Below are 25,952 nucleotides of genomic sequence, written 5' to 3' on the forward strand. Positions count from 1 at the left end.
ATTAAATAACATTTTTAAAACAAAATGAATGAAAAGAAACAAAAAAGTGAAACATGTCAAGAGATTTATGTAATGTGTTATGGCTTCAATACAAAACAATCCACAGACGACGCCCAAACCGAGTCAAAATATTAGACACGCCTCTTGGTTTGATGAACTACAACCGCTGCAGGTGCAGCTAATAACGTGTCCAGTAAGCGTGTGGCCCACTGGGCTCATATAGAATGTTTAACAGTAACCGTGAAGCTGCTTAGCGTAACACATGCATCATTCATATGGCAAGCTGCTATATATAGATACCATATATTTGTGTGTGTGTGCATCTCACCATGATGGTGTGCCCCGGTTTAACCACGCGAAGCTCAGCCAGACTGTGTAGGATGTCATCGACCGTCTTTTCGCATAGCGACGTGCCGGCTGCAGCATCCTCCTCCTCCTCGTCCTCGTCCTCCACTCGTCCTCCTTTACCGTCCTCCTCCCCTCGCTTGGCCCCCGTCGAAGTCTGGCCTGGGGTGGGCGCAAAGCGCCAAAGTGGAAATGAAACCACTAAATGTGCGCTACTCACATGAGCAATAAAGTTGATTACAGCGACGCGCTATACGGTGCAGTCTAGACGTCGGACGATTTTTTTGCTTTGACTTGCGATCAAAAATTTAACATACATGCGCGATATGGCACCAGTGACTCCCACTTGAAGTTTACTGTCAAACTATACATAAAACAAAGACAATTACACCTTGTCTATTTAAAACAACCACATGGCTTTGCTTTAATAAAGTCTGATCAGATTCATGCTAACAAACAATGCAAAACGCCATAGACGGGCTAACGAATAACATCGGTAGTCAGGGTGTTATAACCCTTTAAGAAACGGATATGTGAACACGAACGGTGGCACAACACATGCGGACAGATAATATAATAATACTCAAAAGCATATATGCTTTATCCTGTGTGAAGAACAACTAATATGACTGGAAGTTACTGAGGAGCTGAGACCAGTTCCATGTAGTTCTGTCTTGTACTGCCCCCAGGTGGCCAAGAAGCACACACCAGAAGCAGCACAATGCCCACTGAATTGGAAGTGAAAAGTGCCACAAAAACAGTTTAATTCTTTGCATTCTATTTAATTATGTCATTACTGTATGTATTATAGTGTTATTTTTCCATACGCAATAAATGTCCGTGTGAAACATTGGTTCTTTTTTTTCTGAAATTCTTTAATTGAATTCTGCGTCAACATATTTTGGAAGTCGACTTAGCCGAATTATTTGATCCCCCCCCACCCCCTCGGCCCTAAATTAAGCTATGCAGCTGTCAACTTGAAACGCACACCGGCCCACATAGTGTACGTCAGATCGGCCCGCCTCACCGGCACGTCCGGACTCCTCGGCCGACTTGTCGCTCTGCCCGTCGGCGTCCTGCTCGGCGTGCTGCAGACTCAGCTTGTGGCAAACCTCGAAAGCCTGACCGACGGTTCTCACAATGCGGATGGCCTGCGTCTGGACGGAAAGGAAGACGGCTTTCGATCCGGACCCAGCCACGTTCACCGAAGGTTCGTTTCGGGGCTTCGACTGTACCTTCTTCTTGGATTTGAAGACGTTGCAGCGGAAGGAATTGCCGGAGCCGTCTCTGGCGATGTAACTGAAGATCTTCAAGTCTTGCGAGTCGTGCGACACGTAGAAAATCCTGGAAAAGAAAAGGGGATCGGTAAACTTTCAACGGCCAATAACCGCAGTACGAACTTGAAAATGTGTATAAAAAAAAATAATAAATACAGAAAATAAATAAATAAATAATTTTAAACTGAATGAAAAAGTAGTAAAAGTAAAAAGTACAAAAAATATCTAACAAAAATAAATGTACAACCTTTTAAATGGAAATATGAAAAATAAATAACAGCAATAAATAAAACAAAGTGCAAAAAATGATAAGCTACATTTAAGAAAAAAAAAAAATGGAGAAACTTAAGAATTTAAGTTGAAAATGTGAATGGAAATGTGTAAATAAATAAATAAATAAATAAATACAAATAAAAAGGACATTTCAAAGCAGTTGTACACGTACAGAACAGACTGTAGCGCTTACAGCTTGTTAATCGTGCCGCCTATCGAGGGCACCGACTGTATGCGTCTAATATAGAATACATGCCCGTTAAGCTTCGCTCGCCGGGTGACATGACAACGAATGACATGACATGAACGACATCCATCAATTAACGGCGGGGGACGAACCTGTAAATGGGGTCGTGCATGATGAGCATCTTGCTCTCGTCCCACGTCCACTCTTTCCTCTGCGGGCGGAAACGGCGTTAGCACGTTAGCATTAGCCATCTGAATGAGCGCGGGCGCCTCACCTTCTGTTTCTTGCGCAGCAGCACCTTGACGCCGTCCACGGAGACCACCATGCTGACCTTCTTCTTCTTGATGTTCTTGGCCTTGAACTCGTACTGGTTGAGCAGACGGGGCACAAACGCTTCAGTTAAAAAAGCTAATGACGCTTTGTAGCATTTATACGAAATATATGGAAATTGCCTACAGATGGCGGCAAAGCACTACGTTTATGGAGAAGCAACATACATGTTTTTGGGGTGTGGGAGGAAACCAGAGTACCCGGAGAAAACCCACGCAGGCACAGGGAGAACATGCAAACTCCACACAGGCGGGGCCGGGATTTGAACCCCGGTCCTCAGAACTGTGAGGCAGATGTGCTCGGCCGCCGTGCCGGTCCGATCATACAACAAAAGATAATTAAATACAATATAGTTAAACACCAAAATGTTCAACCTACCATATTATTTTATCTTTGCGGAAGTCCGCTATCTTAATGCTAACATATAACGCGACCCACCATAGACTAAAATAAATTCGCTTTCTCAAAATATTATCACTTTGTCTTAATAAAAATGAAACGTTTTCTTCCGTCAATGAACTTTATTTTCATAATATTTTTTTTTCTAATATGGATTGTTCTTGACCACATTATGACTCCATTCTCAAAAAATATATTTTTTTCTTGTAACACTATGACAATAGTTTGGAATTACTATATTATTTTTCTCATATTTCATTTTAATCAAAGTACTTATTTTTTATCGTGACACGAAGGTGTTATTATTCTGATATTATTAGGATGTTTTTCTCATAAAATTCCAATTTTTTATCGTAAGCTTAAACTGAGGTTATTCTAAAAAAATGCACTTTTTCTCAGTAAAGTAGCAAAATTTTTCTCATAATATTTTAACTTTATTTTCATAAAATTATTTTTTTCCTGCATACTACTATCCCACGATTCTGGTATTATGTTTTTCTCATAAAGTTGCACATTTTTTCCCCTCACAAAATTATGACAATTTTGACAAAAAAAGAGAGCTTTTTTTCCCTGTAAATTTTAAAACTCTTTTTTCTACAATATTTTTAACTTTAACACTCTTGTACCTCGAGACAACTTCAGAAATGAAAGATGACACATCGCCCTCCACCTCAAGTAACGACAAAAACAGCCACACTGCTGAATTTAAAAACAACAACGCCGGAAGCTTCCAGGTCGTATTTGGCGCCAGCACATCTGTCTGGCGCTCCGAGGGACTCGAACACGAACGTCAGCCTGTCGAGGTTCTTGGCTGAAAAGCTCGACTCGGGTGAGGGCCACTTTTTTTTTTTTTTTTTTTTTCTCTCGGTGCAACGTTCTGCTCTGGAAACTTCATCATCAAAAGTTGATACTCTTGACTCACGCATGAACTTAGTGGTGCATTTTTTTGCGCTTTGAGAGAACATCAAGTGAAACAAGGGAGCAATTAATTGACAATTACGACCTTTCCCAGCAAACAAAAGAAAGAAAAAAACTTCAGGATCTCAAAATCTCTCGCTGAATACTAACGTCTATGATCGATTCCCGTGCCCCTCCCCCCCCAAAAAAAATCCCACTGTACCACCTGATTTAGAGTGTCAGCAGGGTTTGTTAAATTCTCAATTTCTCGCATGCGTCGACACAAAGTGACCCGCTTTGCCAGCACCCCGGATCCGCAGCGATTAAAGTTTCAGCCCTCTAATTATTCGGAAGCCAGTCCCCGGGAGAGCTGATTAAATAGAGAACGGATTTGCAGAGGGACGACAGGAAATACATGAGCCCGTATCGCACACACACACACACACACACACACGTTAATACACTGGAACCTCCAATTTGTACAATACGGAAATTTGACCCTGATTTTTGAGACTGTGAAACCCGGCTACTGTATATCGGTTCATCTTTTGCAAACCAAATATTCGTTTTGATGGGTTTTTACAATACAGAGGCAAGTCCCAATTTATAGTTGCACGCTTTCTGTGTCGTACCGGGTTGCGCAAGAACATGCCGGCCAGCAATGAACTCTTCTGGAAGGGATGCAGTGAAAAGAATGAAAAATAAGTGACAACTTTATGGAGAAAAAGTGCTATTTTTGTTTTAGTATAAACTTGGAATTTTGCGAAGAAGTCATTTTTTTTTTAATGTGGAAGAAAATGGCCTTTTATGAGAAACAGTCATGATAATATCTGAATAAGTCATAGTATTATAAGGAAACATTTTTACATTTTATGAAAATAAAATTATAAAAGAATATAATTTTTTTTTTTTTTTTAAATCAAGTGACGATTTTGCGAGGAAAAAAACCTTAATTTTCCTACATTTTTTTGAATAAAACATCACAACAATACCAGATCATTCAATGTCATTAACATAAAACAGTCACATTTAATTTCATGAAAAAAGTTTTTTTTTTTATAAAGTAGTAATTTTGTGAGTAAAAAGTCAGAATTCTGTTAGTTAAAAAAAAAATAAAAATGTTTTTTTAAATAAATAAAGTTGCCCAAGTACACGCCGTGACGACGGCCACACCGAGCTCCTTTATAATTCACACTCCATGGCAGCAAAGTGGGATTTTGCAACTTCACATCCAAAGTATGAAATATTCATCTCTGCTTTCTTTCTCCCCCCCCCCCCCCCTCGCCCCACACCGCTCAGTGAGTGCTTTGAAATATTGAAGCTTTTCACGCATCGCCGTCAAGGACGCCGCAACAAACAATTGGGAGCTTGAGACGTTAGCGTGTCAAGCTGGAACGGCGGCGAAGATGATGAGGCACTTCCTTTCCTTGGCTCTGATGCCCCGTTCGGGGAGAAGTAAGCGAGTAGTAAACCCGTGTGAGACGATTGATGCCGAGTGAGCCGGCGTGCGAAGGATGCGCCGTCGTGCGAGATTTGCAGCGTCCTATTTCTGATTGCAGTAAATGTCGTCGTTCCCACAGAGCAGAGAGAATGTTTTGCCTGAGAGTGTCGTTGAACGTGAGTGTTAAAGTAGCAGTTGCTCGAATGTTTACAATTAGCGTAACATCTCTGCTAATTAATGTTAGCCCGTCAATGGGGTTTCACATTACATGTGAAAAATGTGGAATTTGATGAGAAAAATGTCAATAAAATCAGAATAAAGTCATGTTATTGTGAGGAAAAAATGGTTTCATGAAAATGAAGTCAAAATAATAAAGTAGCAAAATATGCCACTTCATAAAGAAAAAAAATATTTTGTGAGGAAAAAGTTCATTTCTATGAGCAAAAAACACGCAGTTTTATGAGAAAAACATTGTAATGAAAAGTATTACAAGAAAATATTGCAACTTTTGCTCCATGTGTGTTAAAGTAGCAACAGCTTCAATGATTATAATTAGTGTAACATCTATGCTAATTTGTATTAGCCCATCAATAGGTTTATGCATTACATGTTAGCATTTAGCTAGCAGACTTTTGTTGGAAGAAATGACAAGGTTTGGTTGGACATTTTGCTGTTTAAATGTACTGTACAATGTTGAATTATTTCTTGTTTTACAGTAAACTTCAACTGGGAGTGAAAAATAAATGCGCGGCGCCTCTTATTTGGACTTCTTTCCTTTCCTCAAAGGGATGTTATATACTCGTCTCCCCTTTCTGTCTTTAAGATGTTTAAATCTCTTTAACGCGAGTGGGTTCACTGTACAGACATTCCGGGGTTCCCAACGTGGGCGGAGTAATGTGGCGCAACCCCCGTTCTGCTTCCTTGGTAAATCTACGAGAGGCAGAGTGCATTGCGGGTCCTTCCACGCTCCCGCTGGCGCCATTGACACCGTACTGGAGCCCACAATAGGCCCTATAGATTGCGGCAACCTAGCAACTGATTCATTACAACTCTCAGGATTTGGGGACATCCCTGGAATTTCTCTCCTATTTTTTTGGGGGGGGGGTGTTAACAAAGAAAGGACTGTTGGGAGACGGAATGAGCCAAGACACCTGCTCCCCCCCCCCAAAGACAGGCTTCTTGGAATAAACAGCCCCCAAATTTGTGTCTATTTTTTTTCTTATAAAATCAGCCGCTGAAGCTAGTTTCACTGAACAACATGAAATGTGGTGGGCATGTCTATTAGGAGTAGACCCACAAAAAAGTCTCAAGAAGCCAGGCCCAAAAGACAGAAAGTTCGCCATTTTGCTTTGAAGCGGACATTTCGGACTGATTTTGGCCAAAACTGAACTAATCTTAGATTTTGACCAATTTCTACCAAATTTGAGATACAAATGCTAGACAGACGGACGACGGTAAATTGCAAGACGTTTTTTGTTGGTGGAGCATGGCAGCAAAGTTTGCCGACTCACCATCGTTGGAACATAAAACTCAAGGGTGCTCATTGGCGACCAACCTTTTTTTAATTCAGCCCTTGAAGCTGGTTTCACTTAGCAACATGGCATTGGGTGGGCATGTCTATCAGGAGTAGACCCACAAAAGAGTCGCAAGAAGCCACGCCAAAAAGACCATTTTGTTTTGACGAGGAGATTTTAGTTTCATTTTGAATATTTCCAATAACCCTTCAAAAGTGAACATATTTTGTCCAATTTCTGACTAATTTGCACCATGTAATTACACAGATAGTTGTAGTTTTGGTCATTTTGTGTGGGCGGCGCAAGGTGGTGAAATTTCATAGCTCGCCAAAAGCATTTTTATTTATTTATTTTTTTCCATCAAGTCCACCCCAGTTCCGAGATCGAGCAAACGTCTCCCGATTTTAATTTGATCCCGAGTGCCAACATAAAAAGCTTTGCCTTGTCTTTTCAAAGTATTTTCTATTTTCTTTTCAAAGGCTACATCCATTTTTTGGCCTCACATCCGCCCGCACAACCAGAAATTTCCGGGATAATCCTCTTCAGACAAGCGCAGCAGGCAACGACTCCACGCGGGCTGCGCCGCCGTGACAGGGCGAGATAAACGACTTTCATTAGCCTGCAACGTGGCTTCAAAGCCGGCCAGACGAAAGAAAAAAATTCTTCACCTCTACTCCAGGATGTGATTTAATGTGATTTATATTTTGATATATAAAAAGGGGGTGGTCGGTTTATGTCGAGACCGTTATAAACAGAGGACCCTTTTTATCAATATTGTTGTATCAATATTGCGGTGTAGCGCTCTATTGTGGGGCATCGTTTGCGCGCCTGCTATACCACCGATTTTTTTTTTTTTTTTTTTTTTTGGTGGTATCTTTTAATAGGTTTAGTCCGAATTTAGAGTTGCGCGCCTTCAGCGTAGTTCAGTGTTGCGCTGCACGATGCCGGGCACGACTGTGCTCTACTGGAAGAGATGCAGCAAGTCATTTTATGAAAATGAAGCTTAAAAATTCAGACAGAAAAAAAAATTATTCAATTCTGGGTCAATAAAGTCATCATTTTATGAGGAAAAAGGCATATCTATGAGGGAGAGAGTGCAATTTTATGAGAACAACAAATACCAGAATAAAGCCATAGCATTATGAGAAAAAATATAGTTTTATGAAAGTAAAGTTAAAATATCACAAGGAACAAAATTGAAACTTTTTAGGGAGTCAGTTTTTTAGAATAAAGATGTATTGTAATGTGAGTAAAAAGTCATAATCTATGGGGAAGAAAGTGAAATTTTATGAGAAAAATGCCAATGAAAATAAAGTTACACTATTCCAAGAAAAACTTTTGTTGCTGCTCCGTGTGTATTAAAGAAGCAGCTGTTTTAAGTTTTATAATTACCATAACACCCATGCTAATTTCCTTCAGCCTGTCTATGGCGTTACCCATTACTTGTTAGCATGAGGCTAGCATACTTTCATTAACCGAAAACCGAAATGGTTTGGTTGAACATGTTAGTGTTTAAACGTACAATGTTTATTCCCCGTGTTTCATGCGTCAGTATTACAGTAAAGTCCAACCGAGTGACAAACAAACAGCTTGAAGCAAGCACGCGTTACCTCTTATTTGGAGAACTTTACAAGCAAGTCTTATTTTCGTTTCCTTAAAGTCACGTTATACGAAAGTGTCCCATTTCTTGACTACAGGCACTAAGAAATACGTTAGAAAGTGTCTTTTAATAAGTTCAATTTTAATAGTTTTTTTCTCCACTGTAATGTGCTTATTTTACTCCGGCTGGCCCACCTGCATACTGTCTGCACAAATCCCAAAGATATTGCATTTAGAATGACGTCAATAACCAAAAGGGTGCGTACACACAAGCGCAGGGATTCGTAGGGAGGCACGGCTTTTAGTTTTGGGGGCTGCTGAGGGATTTGGGGGCTTGTGACGTGCCCAGGTTACTGCCAGTAATCCGATTATCGCGTCTCCAGTTGGCGGGTCCTCCACGTTCTTTACCCTCCAGCTCGCCGCAGACAGTTTGACCTGTCATTGATCCGTCGGGATAAATGTACCGGAAACTAAACGACGGTCAACAATGTCACGCTGGTACACAGACAAGGGACAACATCAGTGACGGCAAAATTAGCAATTCAACTAAACAACGCTACGTACAAAACAGTAGGGTTCTGAATGGCCACACTCACAGCAGATGTTAGTACATTTCCTGCTTCTATTAGAAAATCAGTCCCCGGAGCTAGTTTCACTTGCAAGCTTTTTTTTTGGGAGGGGAATTAGCCACTTTAAAATACTCTAAAACAGCTGGCAACTCTGCTCTGAAAACTACTTCGAGTGATTGAGTTTAATAATACAACTAATGGCGCAAATGTTAGCATGCTAACAGTTGCTGTGGTAACATATAGCAAGATAGCAACCAGAGTAACGAAAGGAAATTCATTTCACATTCAAGATTGCAAGCAGAAAATTGATGCTGCCCCGAAGCGTTTATGCATTATTAACCATGCTGGTATTTAGCAACAAATGCATGCAAATAGGAAAGCTTTCATTGCAGCGGAAGGCTTCCCAATTTGACACATTTTGTCGCATGGTGGGCGCGCCCGCGGCTACGAAGCGTCCATTCTGGGCCACTAAATCTGCGCTTCCGAGAGTGCACTTTAAATCCTCCGTGTGCAGAGGCTGCACTGAGATTAAGTGTTTGGGATGCTAAGGTTGCTCCTTTGTTTTGCCCCCGTACCCCCACCCGCCTTCACCGTCTCCCCCTCCCGGTGCCCGAGGGACGGCCTGTCCTTTCACGGCGCCTGTCGGGGAGCCGCTGAGGCGTGCGGCCATTCTCCGTGCAAAAAGTCCTGTGTTGAGACGGCGCCGGTCCAGAGTGGACACAGTGCCCAGTATTTAGTTTACAGGGGCGCCGGCCCACTTATTTGGCCCGCCCCATTCTGCAGTAGCAAAGTCGATGTAAATGGAAAATGAATATGTCTTGTAAATTTCACACATGGCACTCGTGCGCTCACTGGGCACCGTTTTTGCTACGACCCCCAAAAACAGTTTGGGGGGGGCGTGAAAAACAGTTTAATGGTACTACAAAGTTCTCAGTCTTAACACGTTTTCAGCATTTATCATTCCAATATGTAAAATGTGTTTAGAAACAATTCTCTGATTTCAAGTTACAGGGTCCTAAAAGATGATTGCTACGTAGTACATTTTTTAATTTGCGTTGCAAACCAGGAGGAGACAATCAAGCAAGGAGTTAGAAGGTTTAACATTACTGTGACATCTATGCTAACTTCCGTTAGCCCATCTGTGGTGTTTTGCATTATTAGCATTAAGCTAGCAGACTTGGTTGAGGAAATGATATGGTTTGGTGAAACATTTTGGTGTTTAAATATAAAATGTTTATTTCTGTTTTGTTTTATGCGTCAGTTTTACAGTAAACTGGGAGCTTGAAGCAAGCACACCGTGCCTCTTATTTGGTAAACTGTGACCAAGCGTCTTCTTTTTGTTTCTTCAAAGTGATGTTATACAAAAGTTTCCCATCTCTTGACAGTCAGAGAGTGACAACAGGCGCCAAGGAATACTTTAAAAAGGGTATTTTAATACATGTGAGTGTGTTTTAATAAGTTAACGTATAAGAGAGGGGTAAAAATTGTTTTCATGGTCACATAAGTTCAGGCTTGCTGCGCAAACACGGACTAAATGATTGATTGTGCTGATCTCGTCGAAAATGTCCACGCCGATCAGTTGCTCTGACCGCGACCGTTCTGTCAAAAGCAGCTGAGTCACGCTAACTTGAGTTAGATGAAAGAGATTTAAGACTGGGTGGAAAAGTGTTTTTGGGCCAGAAATGTCTGGCATGTGCTGGCTGTGTCTTCGCCATAACAACAATCTCTCATAATGTTCATACATACGTCTGGGCTGTGCGGTAGCATGTATAACTTTCAAGGCCGGCTACATTTTGCAAACCAATCGGAAACCTGGCAGAAAATATTTCTGGCAAATTATTGGTTGTGTCCTACATGTGACAACAATCTCCCGTATTCCACATATGTCCGGGCTGTTGGGGTAGGGAGAAAAACATTCTCTTTGGCTAAATTGAGCAAAAACATCAGTGAACTTGTACCAGCAGTATTTTCTTGCAAGTAATGGCTGTATCCTACATGTGATAACAATCTCCCATATTCTACATATGTCTAGGTTGTTTGGGTAGGCTGAAAAACATCACAGATGGCAACATTTTGCAAAAACATTCCAAGAGTTGTGGCTGCAGTAGTTTCTCACAAGTACTGGCCGTGTCCGACACGTTACTACAGTCTCCAATATTCTACACGTTCGGGCTGTGAGGGAAGAGTGAAAAACATCACAGCTAAATTTATGAATGACTGAGAAGATGTAGCTGCGGGAAATTCTGGCTGCGTCTGACCATCTTTCATATTCTAAACATGTCTGGGCTGGGGAGAAGAGGGTGAAAAACATCCAGCCAGTAAATTTGACCAAAACATCCGTGACCTCATACTTGGGCAAATTTCCGGCAAGTACTGGCTGTTTCCTATATGTGACAACAATCTCCCGTAGAGGGAGGTGACAATGTGTCCTAATGGGATGCCGTTAATGCTAATATTTCTTTACAGTTACATTGCCAACTACTGGCCTGGCATGCACATTACATTACTCAACCCGAGGCTGCGGCGAGCAACAGTGCAAGAATGTCGTGATGATGAAACTCTGACTTGAGGCTCTTGCGGCTCAGCACTTTTGAGGAAAATCTTTGGTTTTGGCTGGCGCATGTGCGTCGACTAACGGTGGCACGGCACGGCCTCGGGGGCGGATGATGCGAGCGTGTTTGTGTATGCGTGTGACATGATGCTGCGAGCGTTTGGCACCTGCTTGTCCATCCATGTGAGAGAGGACCAGCTGTCTGCGCGCTGCATTTAAGGCCACGGATTTATTTTTCACATTTCCGTCACCCACCGCGATGTGTTATTAGTTATGTAAACGTCACTTTGTCAGGTATAAATGAGCTTTTTCGGACCTTGGAGCTGGAGGAATTACTGGGCAGTACTGGCTCTGTACTACACGACAACAATCTCACTTATTTTTCATATGTATGTGTGGGCTGCGAGGGATAGTGGGGTTACTCCAAGGCAGGTCTTATTTTGCACAAAAAACAAAAACAAAACAAACATTGGAGACCACAGGGGCGATAATTAGTGCATGCTAGTACTGGGTATGTCCTACAACTGACAACAATCTTCTGTATTGTTCATATGTCTGGGCTGTGGGGTTAGGGTGGAAAAACATCTGAGCTGACAAAACGTAGCAAAAATATCAGAAACCTCATGGCTGGGAGAATTTTAGGCGAATTACTGGCGGTTTCCTACATACGACAAGCAATCTCCCATATTCGACATATGTCTGGGCTGTGAAGGATGGCATGAAAAAGAACCAAGCTGGCTACATACAAGACGTGTAGGAATTTCAGGTAATTATTAGCTGTGTCCTACACATGACAACAATCTCCCGTATTCTTCTCCCGTATCCTGCGCCTGGGTGGAAATGGTAGAAAAAAACAAACATCCAAACTGGCTACATTTTGCAAAATAATGGGAAAGCTTCGAGCTGCAGACATTTCTGGCAAGTATTGGCTATGTCCTACACGTGACAACAATCTCCCTTACTCTTTGTTTGGCGTGCGATGGAAGGGTGTAAAACATCCAAGCCGCATACATGAAGTGACACATTTATGCATTTATGTAGGGCTCCATTCCGCATGTGTGGCACAGACAAAAGGGTTCTCAACAATTTGAGGTGATCCACGACAAATATAGGTCAGCCACTATGCTCATGTACATCTGCCATTAAAGCCAGCACCAGTGAAAACAATGACCCCCATTATGGAAAGCCCCCCCCCCCAAAAAAAAACATGCATATCCGGTGTGCGCAATGTTTGAGTGCACATAGAACAAAAGTGGCGAGCCGCATGCCCCCACCCCTCCTTGTTGTCGCGGACATACTGCATGCTGGGCTATCATGTGGTGGCTTGTTGATAGGATTGTCCTACATTTTGTCAATGACACCCCCGACCCGCGTTGTTGCTGTTCAGCCCCGACACACAATGGGGTGGATGAAGTCGATCAGTCTTCTAAGGAACTATATTTTATCCTATGGTATTTCCGCTCCTGTGTGTTGCCGGGGGGAAAGAATATCAAAAGGAAAAGCAATACTGTGTTCCACCACTGCATTGCCATTCATTGTTCAAGCTCACGACGTATCGCTGATTTTTTTTTTTTTTTTTGGGAGCGACAGATTTTATGGCTATTACAGAACTTAAGAGTTGCGCACCTTCAGTGTAATACCACAACATACCGGGCGACACTGTGGTCTACTGGCGTAGATGCAGCGCAATGAAGAGGAAGAGCAAATATATGCCTGTGACTGTGGTTGTATGCTGTATGTGTTGCTGCTCTGTGTGTGTTAAAGTAGCCGTCGTTTGAAGTTTTGTAGTTACTTGTAAAATCTATGCTAATTTCCATGAGCCCGTCTATGGTGTTTTGCATATGTTAGCTTTAAGCTAACAGACTTTCCTTATCTGGTTATAGCAAACATTCTCGTGTTTAAATGTATAATGTTGAATTCTCTTTTGTTGTTGGTTTTGAACGTAACCTATGGAATGACCTCCCAGTGCACATCAGACAAGCACCCTCTCTATCTATTTTGAAACACTGCCTCAAAACACATTTTTATTCCTTGGGTTGAGACTCTGCCCTTGTTGTGTCTTATTTATTTGACTGCTTAAACTTTGTTTTGTTTCTAAATTGTTATGTAAAATTGTTTTGTGTTTGAGTGGTAGTTAGGTACGGCACTTTGCTGGCGCTGCGGTTGTTCTTAAAGCGCTATGTAAATAGAATTGAGTTAAGTGTTGCGTTTGTAATTACAGCAAAATCTATGCTAATTTCCAATAGCCCGTCTATGGTGTTTTGTGTTATACAGTACGTTAGCATTAAGCTAGAGGACTTTCGTCAACTTAAGTTTGTGTTTTAATAAGTGTGAATGTGTTTAAAGAGTGTGTAAGGGGTAAAGCTCGCAAATGTTTTTTTAAATGCTCTCTCTACAGTGCAGATTTTCACCCTATCGCGGTTGGGTACGGAAACGTCTCCCCCGCAGTAAATGGGGATTCGCTGTAATTAATTATTCATCTTGCACATCTGTTTGTTCTTAAGTCAATATTGTCTCTTTATGGGGTGTGTTGCTTTTTATCCCCCAGCAAACACAGCAGACCGAACGCATCCCCGCTGCCCCAATGCTGCATGTGCTCGCAACAAACGGTGATCCAGGCGGACAGAAGGGTTATTAAAAAAAAATACAAAATAAAAAAATAAAAAAAGAGTTTCCCGGGAGACTCTTTGCAGTCAGAAAAAGAAGGCCTTAAAAAAATCCCATTAGGGGCCGATCGGAATTCAAAGGGGGAAGCGCCTTTTTGGCCCGCAGCCTCGGATCTATTCCTGTCCGCACTGAGGAGCTAGCCAGCGATGGGCTAAATGGAGGTGCGCTATTTTGGTGGGAGAAGAGCGAGGGGATGGGGAGGGTTTTCCATTTGCGATCTTCCTGTAAGTCCACCCCAACCCCACCCCACCCCCACCCCCACCCCCACCCACTGATCCAAAAGAAAAGTGGCCGGAGACACAGGCACGAGGCATTCAAAGGCGCTTTCTGCGCCGCCAGGCAAACTGAAAGCAACAAAAATCCAAGCGGAGAAAAGCTGCCGAGCGGGCCACAATGGAGAGCGGCCTCACACGCGTCTCAAAGGAGCGGCGGGGGGGCGACAGACATTGTGTCTCGCCGTGGGAACGGCAGGTGCGCGGCCACGCTGACCAATCACAATCAAGAGATTAACTAAAAAGGAAAAAAAAGACAGCGGCTTTGGCAGCTAGGAGGCAGCCTGACTGTAAGACTTAATTTCTTGCTCGCTTTTATAACGCGTTTTGGATCATCAAAAGAGTTGCCACACCCCCTGTCCTCTGCGCACCCCCTAAACGTGGATATTCGAGCGGCTACCTCTGTAGAAATCTTTAAATCTTCACTTGAGACTTATTTTCACACTCGCGCATTGGCTAAGTCATACCTTGTATGCAAATTGTCTCTCGCCCCGCCTTAGTCCCTGACATCTGGATTTTGGCCTGTTTTACTGCCGCTCCCTCCCACCCCTGACGTCAAGATGTCCCTTTCAAGAGTCCGTGCATGTTTTGTCATACCGACAGAGCTGGTACACGCCCTCAATAGTGTGCATGACATCACGCAAGACCTCAAGGATTGAGGTGATCATTTGTCATCCCAAAGGAGTTGGTGCACCCCTTCTCATCCACACAAAATGCTACGTATGAAAAATGCCGACATTTACCCCCTAATCTTTATCTCCTTCCTAAAACGATCGCATGGATTTGAAAATGAAATGTTCATATGTTTACACTTTGTATCTAATGGACAGCACAGTTTGGGAATCCCTGTTCTCGGCCTACTGAGCTTGTGATTCATTCATGTGTCCTCCAGACACCCGAATGTAATTTGTGGGTTAGCACCTCCTCTGACTGCACACTCAAACCTGCCAAAAAGAACCCGAATGAGTTGTGAGGATTCCCCACATAAGTTGGGAAACGATGCGGCACTCATGCACGTTTCAGAGGATAAACGCACATTTTGCCGTTTCCGCCATCTCTGAGAAACGAAACGGCACATTTGGCGCAGGCTCGCTCAGCCGTGCTTAAGTGCCTTGCCTTGTCGTGTCGGAGCCTCGCGAGGCTCACTTAGATTACGCCGTCGACCCGCTCGCCTCGCGCAGCTGCGCGCGGCGTCTCCGGGGGCCGGGAAGGAGCGGCGGCCTGCTGGGACACGGCGAGCGGGAAAACAATTCCGGCAACTGCTGAGATCCCGTAATAATCGCATGCAGTGGGAGCCTCGTGTGCACCCGAACACTCGTAAACAAAAAGGCAGTGCTGTTGCAATTGCTTCCTTGTTATACTCATTTGCCGGTGAGCATTGTTGTTTGCTCCGTTTGTAATGTAGGTGTTGCTGCGCCGTTAAGAGTGTTAAAAGAGCAGTTGTTTTAGGAATTATCATTACTGTAACATCCGTGTTAATTTCTGTAAGCCCGTCTATGCTGTCTTGCATTATAGGTTAGCATCAAGCTAGCAGAGCTTTCATGGATTTTTGCATATTGCGAATGTGCATCCATGGGTTCCCTATAGCATCCCCCGGGGATTTTTTCCAAAATTCAGCCCCTGAGGACACTTTCACTTATGGATATGGAATTTGGTAGGTTATTGTGTGTCGACCCACAAAAAGTCTCAAGAAGCTGTGGCCAAAAAGACAGGAAGGCTGCCATTTTGCTTTGAAGCTGCCATTCCATGGTCACAGCAGCCCTTGGAATGTTTTGAAAAATTCAGCCTTCAAAGCCAGTTTTACTTAGCAACAAAAAATGTGGTCGACGTGTCTATCGAGAGTCGACCCTCAAGAAAGTCCCAAGAAGCCATGCCCGAACAGACACGGCGAGTCGGCCATTTCGGCATGTTGACATCTCCATTGAGTGCATAAAAAATAAAGTCAGCCATGCAACACTTTGCTACACGGGCAAAAGCGTGCATCGCTACGTCATCCGCGCAAACTTCATCTGACAGCAACACACTCTCGCTATTGTGGACTCAATTAGTGTGTTTGTGCGTGAGCGTGAGCGTGTGTGGTATCTTTAGCACGATGCTGTTGTCTCATTACCCGGATCCTCCTCATGGCCGCCACGATCTCCATGCGACTGTTGGGCCGCGGCACATCCAGACTCCCCACATACTGCAACATGCACACAATATTCTTGAATTAAAAGGAGCAATGTTTGACAAAGTACCACATTACTGTATATCAACTTGTTATTATCCCCCCCCCCCAAAAAAAAGGTCACTCAGTAGCGCCTACTGCAAGGCGAGCTCCTGCCTGAGATGATTTTCTTGAAGTTCTGGGTTCGAATCTCTGTTCCTATGTGGAGTTTGCATATTCTCTCCGTGCCTCAGGGCTCCCTTCTAGGGCCCTCACAATGTACACGGCCATTGCCAAACATTAAAGCACATGCCCATTTGTTACAATGTCAAACTTTTGTTATTTACTTGCATTTTTTTTTTTTTTTTTTTACAGAATCACGATTGGTAGTGTTTGATTGTTATTTTTCAGCACACATTTTGGTATTAAAAAGTTTAAAATTCTTAATTTGCATGTAGAAAATTGTCAAATATATTAAAAGAGTCTGCATTAAAGCACTTCACGATGACAGATGTTCTAAGCGCTCTAAATAAATGAGTGAGACAACCAATCCAATTGAATATTGAAGGTAATTACAAGCGATCCTCCGGTCCTCTAAAAGCTGAATTCTGTTTTCCTGACAGCTTAATAATTGATGGCAGAAACACAGTTAGTTGAAGGCGAAGTGGGGTGCGTTTCCAAGTGCTCGTTCGCCCCAAAGTCTTCAAAAGACCAACTTGAATGCAAGTACGTCCACCATGTAGATTATGAGCAGACGGGTAGTAAAGGCGTTACATTTATGAGAGTAACTTTTTGAATAAATCCTACTTGTCCGAGTAGTTTTAATGCAACAGACTTCCATCCAGTCGATTTTCTTTTTTCTTTTTTCTTTCCTACTCTAGCCACCTGTGCTCACCAGTTACTTGGTACTTGTGAAGTTTTGGAGGACAACTTTTGTGTGTGTGCATAATCTAGTACAGTGTAGTATTTAAGCGCGTTGTGTCACGTGCGTGGAGGTACCTTGGCTTGGAAGGAGATGCCGTGCTGGTACGCCTCGTCGTTGTGCAGCGGCAGCCTGGCGTCGGCCACGTCGTCCACCAGGTTGTAGCGGTTCCTCCTGGCCGGCATGGCGGGGATCCCGCGGCGCCGACCTCACGACCGGGCTCCGCCGGGTGCGTCCTCCTCCTCCTCCTCCTCCTCCTCGCTACGGCGCATCGTCGTCGCTCCGAACCGGAAGGAGAGGAAAAGCAGAAGCGTCAATGCGTCGCTCGTGATGGCGTCCGTTGTTGTGGCGGTGGCGGGTGCTGCGAGGTTGTACTTGTCTTGTCTCCTTCCCGCACAATGCAAAGCTCTCACTGGGGCAAAGTTCCACCAAATCCCGGCGGGCGGGCGCCATTGTGCGTCAGTTATGCGCGCGTGCTGGCCACACTCGCGCTCCCCCTGGAGACCAAAAACGGAGACGCTCGCGGCACTTTATTAGGTACACTAATACATTGACGAAGTGAGTTTATTTAAATTACCGAATCATTATTCCTCATTTTTAGATGATATTTGAAGTAAGCGCAGTCATAATTAATGATTCTAAAATGTAGTTGTATGTATGTAATGCAATCATTTCCGTAAATTAATAATATTTTTACCAGACAATTTAAAAAAAAAAAAAACTAAACAGGTTATTGTGACTATGTAATATTTTGCAATTTCTTCGTATTATTAAAATGTAATGATAATTAATGAACCAATCATGTTAGTATTTAATACTTTTTTACTTTTTTAAATAAACCAACTAACATTTTTTCGTCTAACCAACCACTTTGAGAAAACGGCTAAATGAATGCAAGTGATAAAACACCTAAACGCCCGCTATTGGAATTAGCTAAGCAGGGTCCAGCCTGATTAATACTTGGATGGGAGACTCCGTGGGAATACCAGGTGCTCGAAGCTTGTGTAAGGGAAGGAAAACCCTCACAGAAAAAACAAAAAACTGGTCCACCAGGTTGGGGGTTGAGCAGTAGGCCAATCACCTCCTCCCGTTAAAAAAAAAAAAATAATTTAAAAAAAAAATACAGATTACAGAAACCGCGGCTTTATGTGCCTCATGTTTTTAGCATTTATTTCATTTATTTATAATGTGTGAACCATTTTCAAACTAATGTTCACATAAACTTGGGTGTTTTACTAATATATATTTTTTTGCAGTAATTAAATAAATCACTGAATAAGCTAAAGGAATGAAAACGAAATCATTATAAAATGGCACATTATCATAAGCAATTTTGGGGAAAAACAGCTATGATATAAGAGTTCATCTGAGACAACAAAAACATACATTTCTATTAGTGATAATACCTGGAGATGGGTATTTTCCACTTATAGTGCTTTTTGAAATACTCAACAACGAGAAGAAATAAAATGGTAAAAGAAATAAAATTTCAAAATGTTGAAGGAAGCCATATAATTGAATGGCATATTATGTCATTTTTTTTACATTAAAATAGAATAGAATTGATTAGTCTATGCATTATATAACGTGAGAATTACACGTTGTCGCATTAACATTTTGTTGAAACTCTCAAATGTGGTGAAATATTAATAATCAAGGTCAATTAACGAAAGACACTGACATGAAATGAGGCAGCTGCGCCCCCTGTCGACCACATTGTGTCAATGACGGTGAATCTAAAAACACCAAATGAAATGCGCACAGTTCACAAAAAAAGGAGGCGAATATTGGAATGTTTTGATTCTCCATACATATTTGTAAGCAAACGCTTTTGATCGTGTTGATCAAATAAGATGGAGAAAATCTCATCTCATCTCATCTCAGACGTGTTACCATAGCTACAAGACACCCAGAAAAACAAAGGAGGCCTATATTATTATCCATTATTGAAATAGTTTCGTTACTTTGGAGGACTGCGTTTCACTTTCTCTTGAGTCATATTTAAAGTTACAGTATTCTTACTGGAGAGCAACATGACAGAGTGAAGTGACAAGGCCAAACTAGTCATGGCTCAACTAATTGCTGTGGCCTAAAAACCGAGCACGTCACGGCCGGAGAGGGAACCGTCGTCGGTGTAGTGAAGACCCACAGCGGAAAAACTAGAGTCGCAGGTTTGTTTAATTGATCGATAAGAGCATTCATGTCACAGCGCACAAAACACCCACACGGCAAGATTCCAAAACGACAACAAAAAAGCTCTCTCGTGACCTTGTTACAACTGTAGTTAACATGGCTTAACAATGGCTGTGTGTGTGTGTTTACGAGTGCTCGCGTACCTGAGAGCCGTTCAGCTGATCAAACTGCAAATACGTTGTAAACATTTTCTCCCAAACTTTCGTTAATATTCGGGACAACAACAAACAATACAAATAGCACATTGCCCAAAAAAAAAAAAAAAAAAAAACCACAATCAACCAATTAATAGTCCCTTTTTAATTGAATCTTGACTGGATTTTGAAAGAGGTCAGTAACAGGTTGTTGAATAGTGTATTTCCTCAAATAGTGGCACCTGCCCCACCCAAATAAATGTTTTTCTGTTTTACAGCAAAGCAAATTTTGACCTATTGGGATAGGAATGGAACATCTCGGCAATAAACGAGGGTTCGCCGTATGATCGCAGGCATAACAGCGTGCAGGTAGAGCGGCTGCTGTCACCACGTGCCTCGTCACCCGAATGCGCAAAAAGCCGCGACGGCCGTGTGAAGACTCAGTTCAATGGACAAATGTGAATAATCAAGAAATGTGTAACAATAAGTACACTCATACAGGAGCTTCCAATGGCCACAAGTCACACAACAGCCAGCAAACTCTCCACACACATTGGCTGACGCCCACGGCGCTCACCGGGCCGGGCCCCGCCTTTTAAAGCCATTCACACACAAAATCACAGATACTACACTAGACTGATAATGGCAACCCCAGGTGGACAAAAATAACACCTTCTCCTCATATGCACGTTATTGTGGCTATTAATGCAAAATGAATTTCTAACCAATTAGTCGATTCATCGATGTCACTCCGAAACAGGCGTTTGGTACTCTCTATACACGAGTCAAGAAATGTCCCCTGGCCACTATAAGAGGAAATTGGGTCAATTGCTACTCATTTTTCGTTCTGCTAAAACTGCCAGTGAGCATAAGTTGTAATGGACTACAGTAATATAGCAAAAATAAAACCATTTTTATTATTCATTTTTTACTTAAAAAATACATTCCAAGGTGTGGATCAGGAAAGGCAAAGGCTCAGGCTTTTTTAAGGGGGAATAAACCAAAAATAAATCTCAAGTCATATAAGCACATAATACAATCAATAAGACGGTTAAGGTCCTGGAAGGGAGCGATCACAAAATGGACGCCCTAGTTTGGAGTCCAAGGCTTCACGCGCAACAAGCAAGCAGCAAAAACAAAACAAAACAAAAATGCAGACCGTAAAAGGAATATTTTTTTAAATTACACACGTTCACACAACTTACATGAAGTCCCACAAGAGAATAAATAAATAAATTAAGCAGGACACCTGGAGAGCGTCGACAGCGTTGAGGAACGAGGACGGGAAGAAGGCGGCGGGGTCTCACTCGGCGGGGCCGCTCATCCTCTCCTCGTCGGCCTGCTTGTGATGCTGCAGCCGGGCGTACGTGACCGCGTCCCCCCTGAGAGGCGAGCGGCCGTTAGCGGGTTAGCGCCGGGACGGGGCGGGGGGTTCGTTAAAGCCACGCTTAAAATGGCGCCCGTCAGGAATGTTAGGACGCCACAACATGAGGTAAGAACTGGCGCTGATTTTTAGGCTACTTTTTATATGGTGGACCTAGACAATTCACCTAACTGTATATGTATGTGCGTGTATACACAGAGAGAGAGAGAGAGAGAGAGAGAGAGAGAGAGAGAGAGAGAGAGATATATATATATATATATATATATATATATATATATATATATATATATATATATATATGAGATTCAGAACACAGTGCTGATATTTTTGCGATGTTCTTTGAAATATAATGCCGCAGCCAAATAGTCACTTAGTGGTTCAAGAAAGAAAACCGGACCCTTATTCAAATGTTAATACTGTAGCTATAAAGGACCGAGCCTGACCGCATTTAGCAAACATTTGTGACCGGAGCGGGACACCCAAAAACATCTCCGCGAATTGCAAGGGGCTCGACCTATTCGTGCTATTTTCTTTTAAGACCGACGAAGGCCTTCCTATTTAAAAATGTAAGCCTTTTTAAGGACATTGCCTTTAAAAGAATGATAATAGAATTCAAAATTTTGTATCAATTAAAATAATGTAGGTTACAATATACAACAATTGGATGCAGTTATTGCAGTGGTGAGACCTGTTTGTAATATTTGGCAAAGTCGGTAACCACGAATTTTACAGCTTTCTGTATGATGATCAACATATTTGTAAACATATTGTTGAGCATTATCATCTTTGTGAAGAATTTGGGATGCTGCTCCTCTCATTAGATTAGATCAAGTGTACCTGATGTTGTGACGGCAATGTAAACAAAACAAAAGCTTGAATTAACAAACAACAAAATGTTAAATAAAAACTCATGTCAGTGGATATTTGATGAAGCAAATGATAATTAGTCCATATAAAAGGAGAGTCTACTGCTTGTTAGTGGATGTTTGACAGCCAGGAAGACAGTGAGAATCATCTTTTGACAGAGAAAAAGTGCAGTTTTTTGAGCGCTCTTACTTTTTGCCTAAAGACGCCAGGCCGTACAGGACCCCGGTGGCGAAGGCGATGGCGTTCCCGAACAGCGTGGTGAAGGAGAAACTCAACAATATGGGAAAAAGCGCCATCCTGCGCCCAACACAAGTCAGCCAGCAAGTCCAGGACATCGTCCCCCCCCATACACAGTACAGCGGCAACGTGTTTTTGATGTAATGAAGACGGCGTGGACAATGTCTCACCCGCAGTAGAAGAAGGACTTCTGCCAGGCTCGGAAGCGATCGGCGCGGGCCGCCACGGCGTTGGCGAACTCGATGAATTGGCAGCAGAAGGGCACCTCGCACAGGAACAACACGAAGGCGTTCAACCTGGACGAGGCGGTTCATCATCATCGTCACCATCATCATCCATTTGACACTTCAGTCATTGTAGGACTCCAGCTAACAAATATCTGTGAGAATCGATTATTCTGCCGATTACCTGGTGGCCCGGGGCCAGATCCGACTCGCCCCATCATTTTATGTGGCCCGCGAAAGCAAATCAAAATTGCTCATTGTGTTCTGGTGTAATACCATTGAGATATTTCCAAGCAGTTTTTTGGGAACAATCCCCCTTTCAAAAGAAATGTAATAGGTGAAAAACGTGTTTTTATAGGCTTCTGATTTCAAAACTGGTTATTCATCAATGTGTTGTGTATACTGTATATAATTAGAATATATGTGGTAATCTTTCATTTATATGGGTTCACAGTCGTAGCGGCCCTCCGAGGAAAGTCATAACTACGACGTGGCCCGTGAGAAAAATGAGTTTGACACCCCTGACCTAAAGGATTCCATTGGTTATGTTAACATAAACGTGTGATGAAACACGGCATTTTCAACGGAATCATTTTTGTCGCTAGGAACAAATGTGCCACTAGGCTAATTTGTGGCACAGATTTAACAAATTTAGAAAATATTCTTGAGAAAATTAGACCTATGTTCATTCAACACAGCCAAAATGGTTGAAGCTGAATGGCATAAAACATCCTTAGAGAGTGCTCACAGGTTCAACTAAACTGCAAAAACACATTCTAATCAGTCAATGTGTGCCAAGTCGGCGACTTACACCATCCACACTCCAGCGGCGATGTTTAAAGGGTTCACAGTGACACAGTTCCACACCCCTGCGATGGCACACGCTGCAGAAAACACAGGAACTAACCAGGTAAGAGCAATACAATAATGTCATTAAACAGGCTAATACATTTCCCCACTCGCGCGTGTACAGTATTAGATTTCATGGGTGGTGTCAGATGAAATGGTCAAGCAAGGAGCTCTTCTTGTGTCTTATTTCCGTCCAAAGCTCATGGAATATGCAACAATCTCTGGTGTCAAGTGTTGCTGATGGTGCTTTTTGTTTTGACGACGACCAGGCTCTGCAGTCGCGCAGGCGGGGCCCAAACAATGGGCGACGGCTGATCTTTTTGTCCGACGACGCCGAACCACTCACTACGTTTATTTTGTGTAGAAATAAAACAAAACAACAACCTGGCGATATTTTAATCTGTGAGCAACATTAAAATGTGCAGTACGTGAGTGGACATTTTGAATTAAAGCACAAAAATCTGAAAACTTTTATTTATTTTGCGCCTGGGCAGGTAAATAAACGCCTCAACCGTGACCATCCGGGTACTTATGGTGACGTCACTCGGAAGCATTCCATTTTAAAAATGCCATCCATCCATCATCTACCGCTTATCTGAGGTCGGGTCACCGGCGTGTCCTGGGTCGTCCCCGGTCCAATAACAGAACACCGCTCGGGTTCTGATCTGGGGGGGGCCGTTGCTCCCAATCACGCCCTTCCAGGTCTCACTGTCATTGCCCACGTGAGCATTGAAGTCCCCCAGTAGAACGAGGGAGTCCCCAGCGGGAGCGCCCCCTCCAAGAACTCCAAAAAGGGTGGGTACTCTGAACTGCTATTTGGTGCATAGGCACAAACAACAGTCAGGACCCGTCGAGAGGGAGGCTCCCCTCTCGTCCATCGGGGTGAACCCCAATGTACGGGTGCCGAGCCGGGGGGGGGGGGCAATAAGTATACCAGCACCTGCTCGGCGCCTATCACCATGGGCAACTCCAGAGTGGAAGAGAGTCCAACCCCTCTCGAGAGGACTGGTACGAGCGCCCAAGCCGTGTGTGGAGGCGGGTCCGACTATATCTAGTCGGAACTTCTCGACCTCACACACCAGCTCGGGCTCCTTCCCTGCCAGAGGGGTGACGTTCCACGTGCCGAGAGCCAGCTTCTGTAGCCGGGGATCGGATCGGCAACCGCCCAGCTCGCACTGCACCCGACCCCTATGGCCCCTCCCGCAGGTGGTGAGCCCACGGGAAGGGGGACCCCCATGGGTGCAGATTCCCATCGGGCGCTCGCCATCCGAGCCCCACCTCCGGGCCTGGCTCCAGAGGGGGGCCCCGGTGACCCACGTCCGGGCAAGGGAAACCTAGATCCATTAATAGTTTTCAAGATAGGGTTCTTTTAGCCGTGCTTCGTCTGGTCCCTCACCTAGGACCTGCTTGCCATGGGTGACCCTACCAGGGGCGTGAAGCCCCAGACAACTTAGCTCCTAGGATCATTGGGACACACAAACCCCTCCACCACGATAAGGTGACGGCTTCCAGGAGCCACATTTTAAAAAATCTTTTAAAAAAATGAAACCAATAAATGAAAATTCAAAAGCAATTGACTTACATATTCCTCCCAGCACACCGGCTATTTTACACAGCCACCGGTACCACCAGGTCATGCCATCGTCCTCCGGCGGGGAGGCTTTGCTGGACGCTGCGGTCTCCTCGGAGCTCATGGTCTTGGCAGAAAGCTCGTAGCCCAAAGCTCGATTTCTACGACGAAGCTGCCGGTGGCGTTGGGGCGGCTCCGGACGCCGACGCCAGCCGTACCGTGGAGCCGAAATGGAACCTGTCGCGGTTGTTCTTGTTCGGTGTTCGACAGTAGCTTACCGCTAGCAGCTAATGCTAATAATCGTCGACCAAAGATGTCCAAAACATCAACGCCGCAGCTGTTCTCCTCTTAATATACTGTAAACTGTGTTAGGACTTAACAGTGACACAATAATTATGATAATATAAGATAAAATAAAAAAAGACACGGAACCATCCGATATGGTTCTTTCGGCGGAGGCTACTGTTTCCTACTTCCTGGTTGCTGCAACCGTGGTGCATTGTGGGAAGAAGCCGTGCTCGTTGTTTACGTTTCACAAGCAACAGATTCGGGGTTTTTTTAAACAAACGTACTGATAATAAAATCACATAACTAAAGACGCCACTTAATTCATGAAGTAAAATTAATACTTCAAATGTATTTACATTTCAACCAATCAAACTGACACATCAAGTTAGGTGGGCGGGATTTGTGCCCTGTTAACCACTCAGATCACTTTGCAGACACTATTTTGTCTTTATTTTGGTTAATAGCTCAATTTAGTAGTTCTCACAATTTTTACACTATGTACCACCTAAAAAAATGACTGCGTTTTCCAAGTACTACTGTTGTGACTACTGAACATTAAACTACAGTCGCGTAGTAAGCCAAAGTATTCATAAAAAAACAAGACAGAAGTTTTATTCATAAATAGTATATGTAATATGACTGGAAGCAACAGAATCCTTCTGCAGGTTGAGCATTAAAAGAGAGCTGAGAAAAAAACTGTTCTTGAATAATGTTACAATTAAAAATAAATTACACGAGTTGAATAAGAATTGACCTGAAAATTAACTAAGGAAAAAAAACAGTTCTTAAAGATTAAGTTCGAATGTACTATAAAAGT

The 25,952-nt window shown here is 43.2% G+C and overlaps 2 protein-coding genes across 2 annotated transcripts in view; both read right to left on the minus strand.

The window, feature by feature from the left end:
* The window catches only part of si:dkey-34e4.1 (carboxyl-terminal PDZ ligand of neuronal nitric oxide synthase protein), a 29,805-nt gene extending 11,814 nt beyond the window's left edge, over positions 1-17,991 (minus strand). The window contains exons 1-7 of the mRNA XM_061699321.1: positions 17,467-17,991; positions 16,432-16,503; positions 2,357-2,449; positions 2,235-2,293; positions 1,581-1,689; positions 1,373-1,502; positions 329-507 (exon numbers count right to left, since the gene is read on the minus strand). Coding sequence (XP_061555305.1) covers positions 329-507; positions 1,373-1,502; positions 1,581-1,689; positions 2,235-2,293; positions 2,357-2,449; positions 16,432-16,503; positions 17,467-17,574 — 750 coding nt within the window. The 5' untranslated portion in view covers positions 17,575-17,991. The remainder of the gene's footprint in view (positions 1-328; positions 508-1,372; positions 1,503-1,580; positions 1,690-2,234; positions 2,294-2,356; positions 2,450-16,431; positions 16,504-17,466) is intronic.
* Positions 17,992-19,549: 1,558 nt separating this feature from the next.
* Positions 19,550-25,325, minus strand: cacfd1 (calcium channel flower domain containing 1). The gene is made up of 5 exons (XM_061699374.1): positions 24,860-25,325; positions 23,240-23,312; positions 22,375-22,500; positions 22,157-22,264; positions 19,550-21,098 (listed from the first exon to the last, which is right to left on the minus strand). The coding sequence occupies exons 1-5, from the start codon at positions 24,969-24,971 to the stop codon at positions 21,020-21,022; spliced, it is 498 nt and encodes a 165-aa protein (XP_061555358.1). The 5' UTR covers positions 24,972-25,325; the 3' UTR covers positions 19,550-21,019.
* Between the last annotated feature and the right edge of the window lie 627 nt (positions 25,326-25,952).

The sequence above is a fragment of the Phycodurus eques genome, chromosome 15 (assembly GCF_024500275.1).
Source record: "Phycodurus eques isolate BA_2022a chromosome 15, UOR_Pequ_1.1, whole genome shotgun sequence".
NCBI lineage: Eukaryota > Metazoa > Chordata > Actinopteri > Syngnathiformes > Syngnathidae > Phycodurus > Phycodurus eques.

Bases quoted from the DNA above. Each gene is read 5' to 3' on its own strand.
- cacfd1 (XM_061699374.1), bottom strand. From the start codon at position 24,971: ATGAGCTCCGAGGAGACCGCAGCGTCCAGCAAAGCCTCCCCGCCGGAG. The intron at 22,501-23,239 runs GTAAGTCGCCGA...CGCCTCGTCCAG, and splicing joins GCCGCTGGAGTGTGGATGGT to GTTGAACGCCTTCGTGTTGT. The intron at 21,099-22,156 runs GTAAGAGCGCTC...CTCGCCTCTCAG, and splicing joins CTGGCGTCTTTAGGCAAAAA to GGGGGACGCGGTCACGTACG.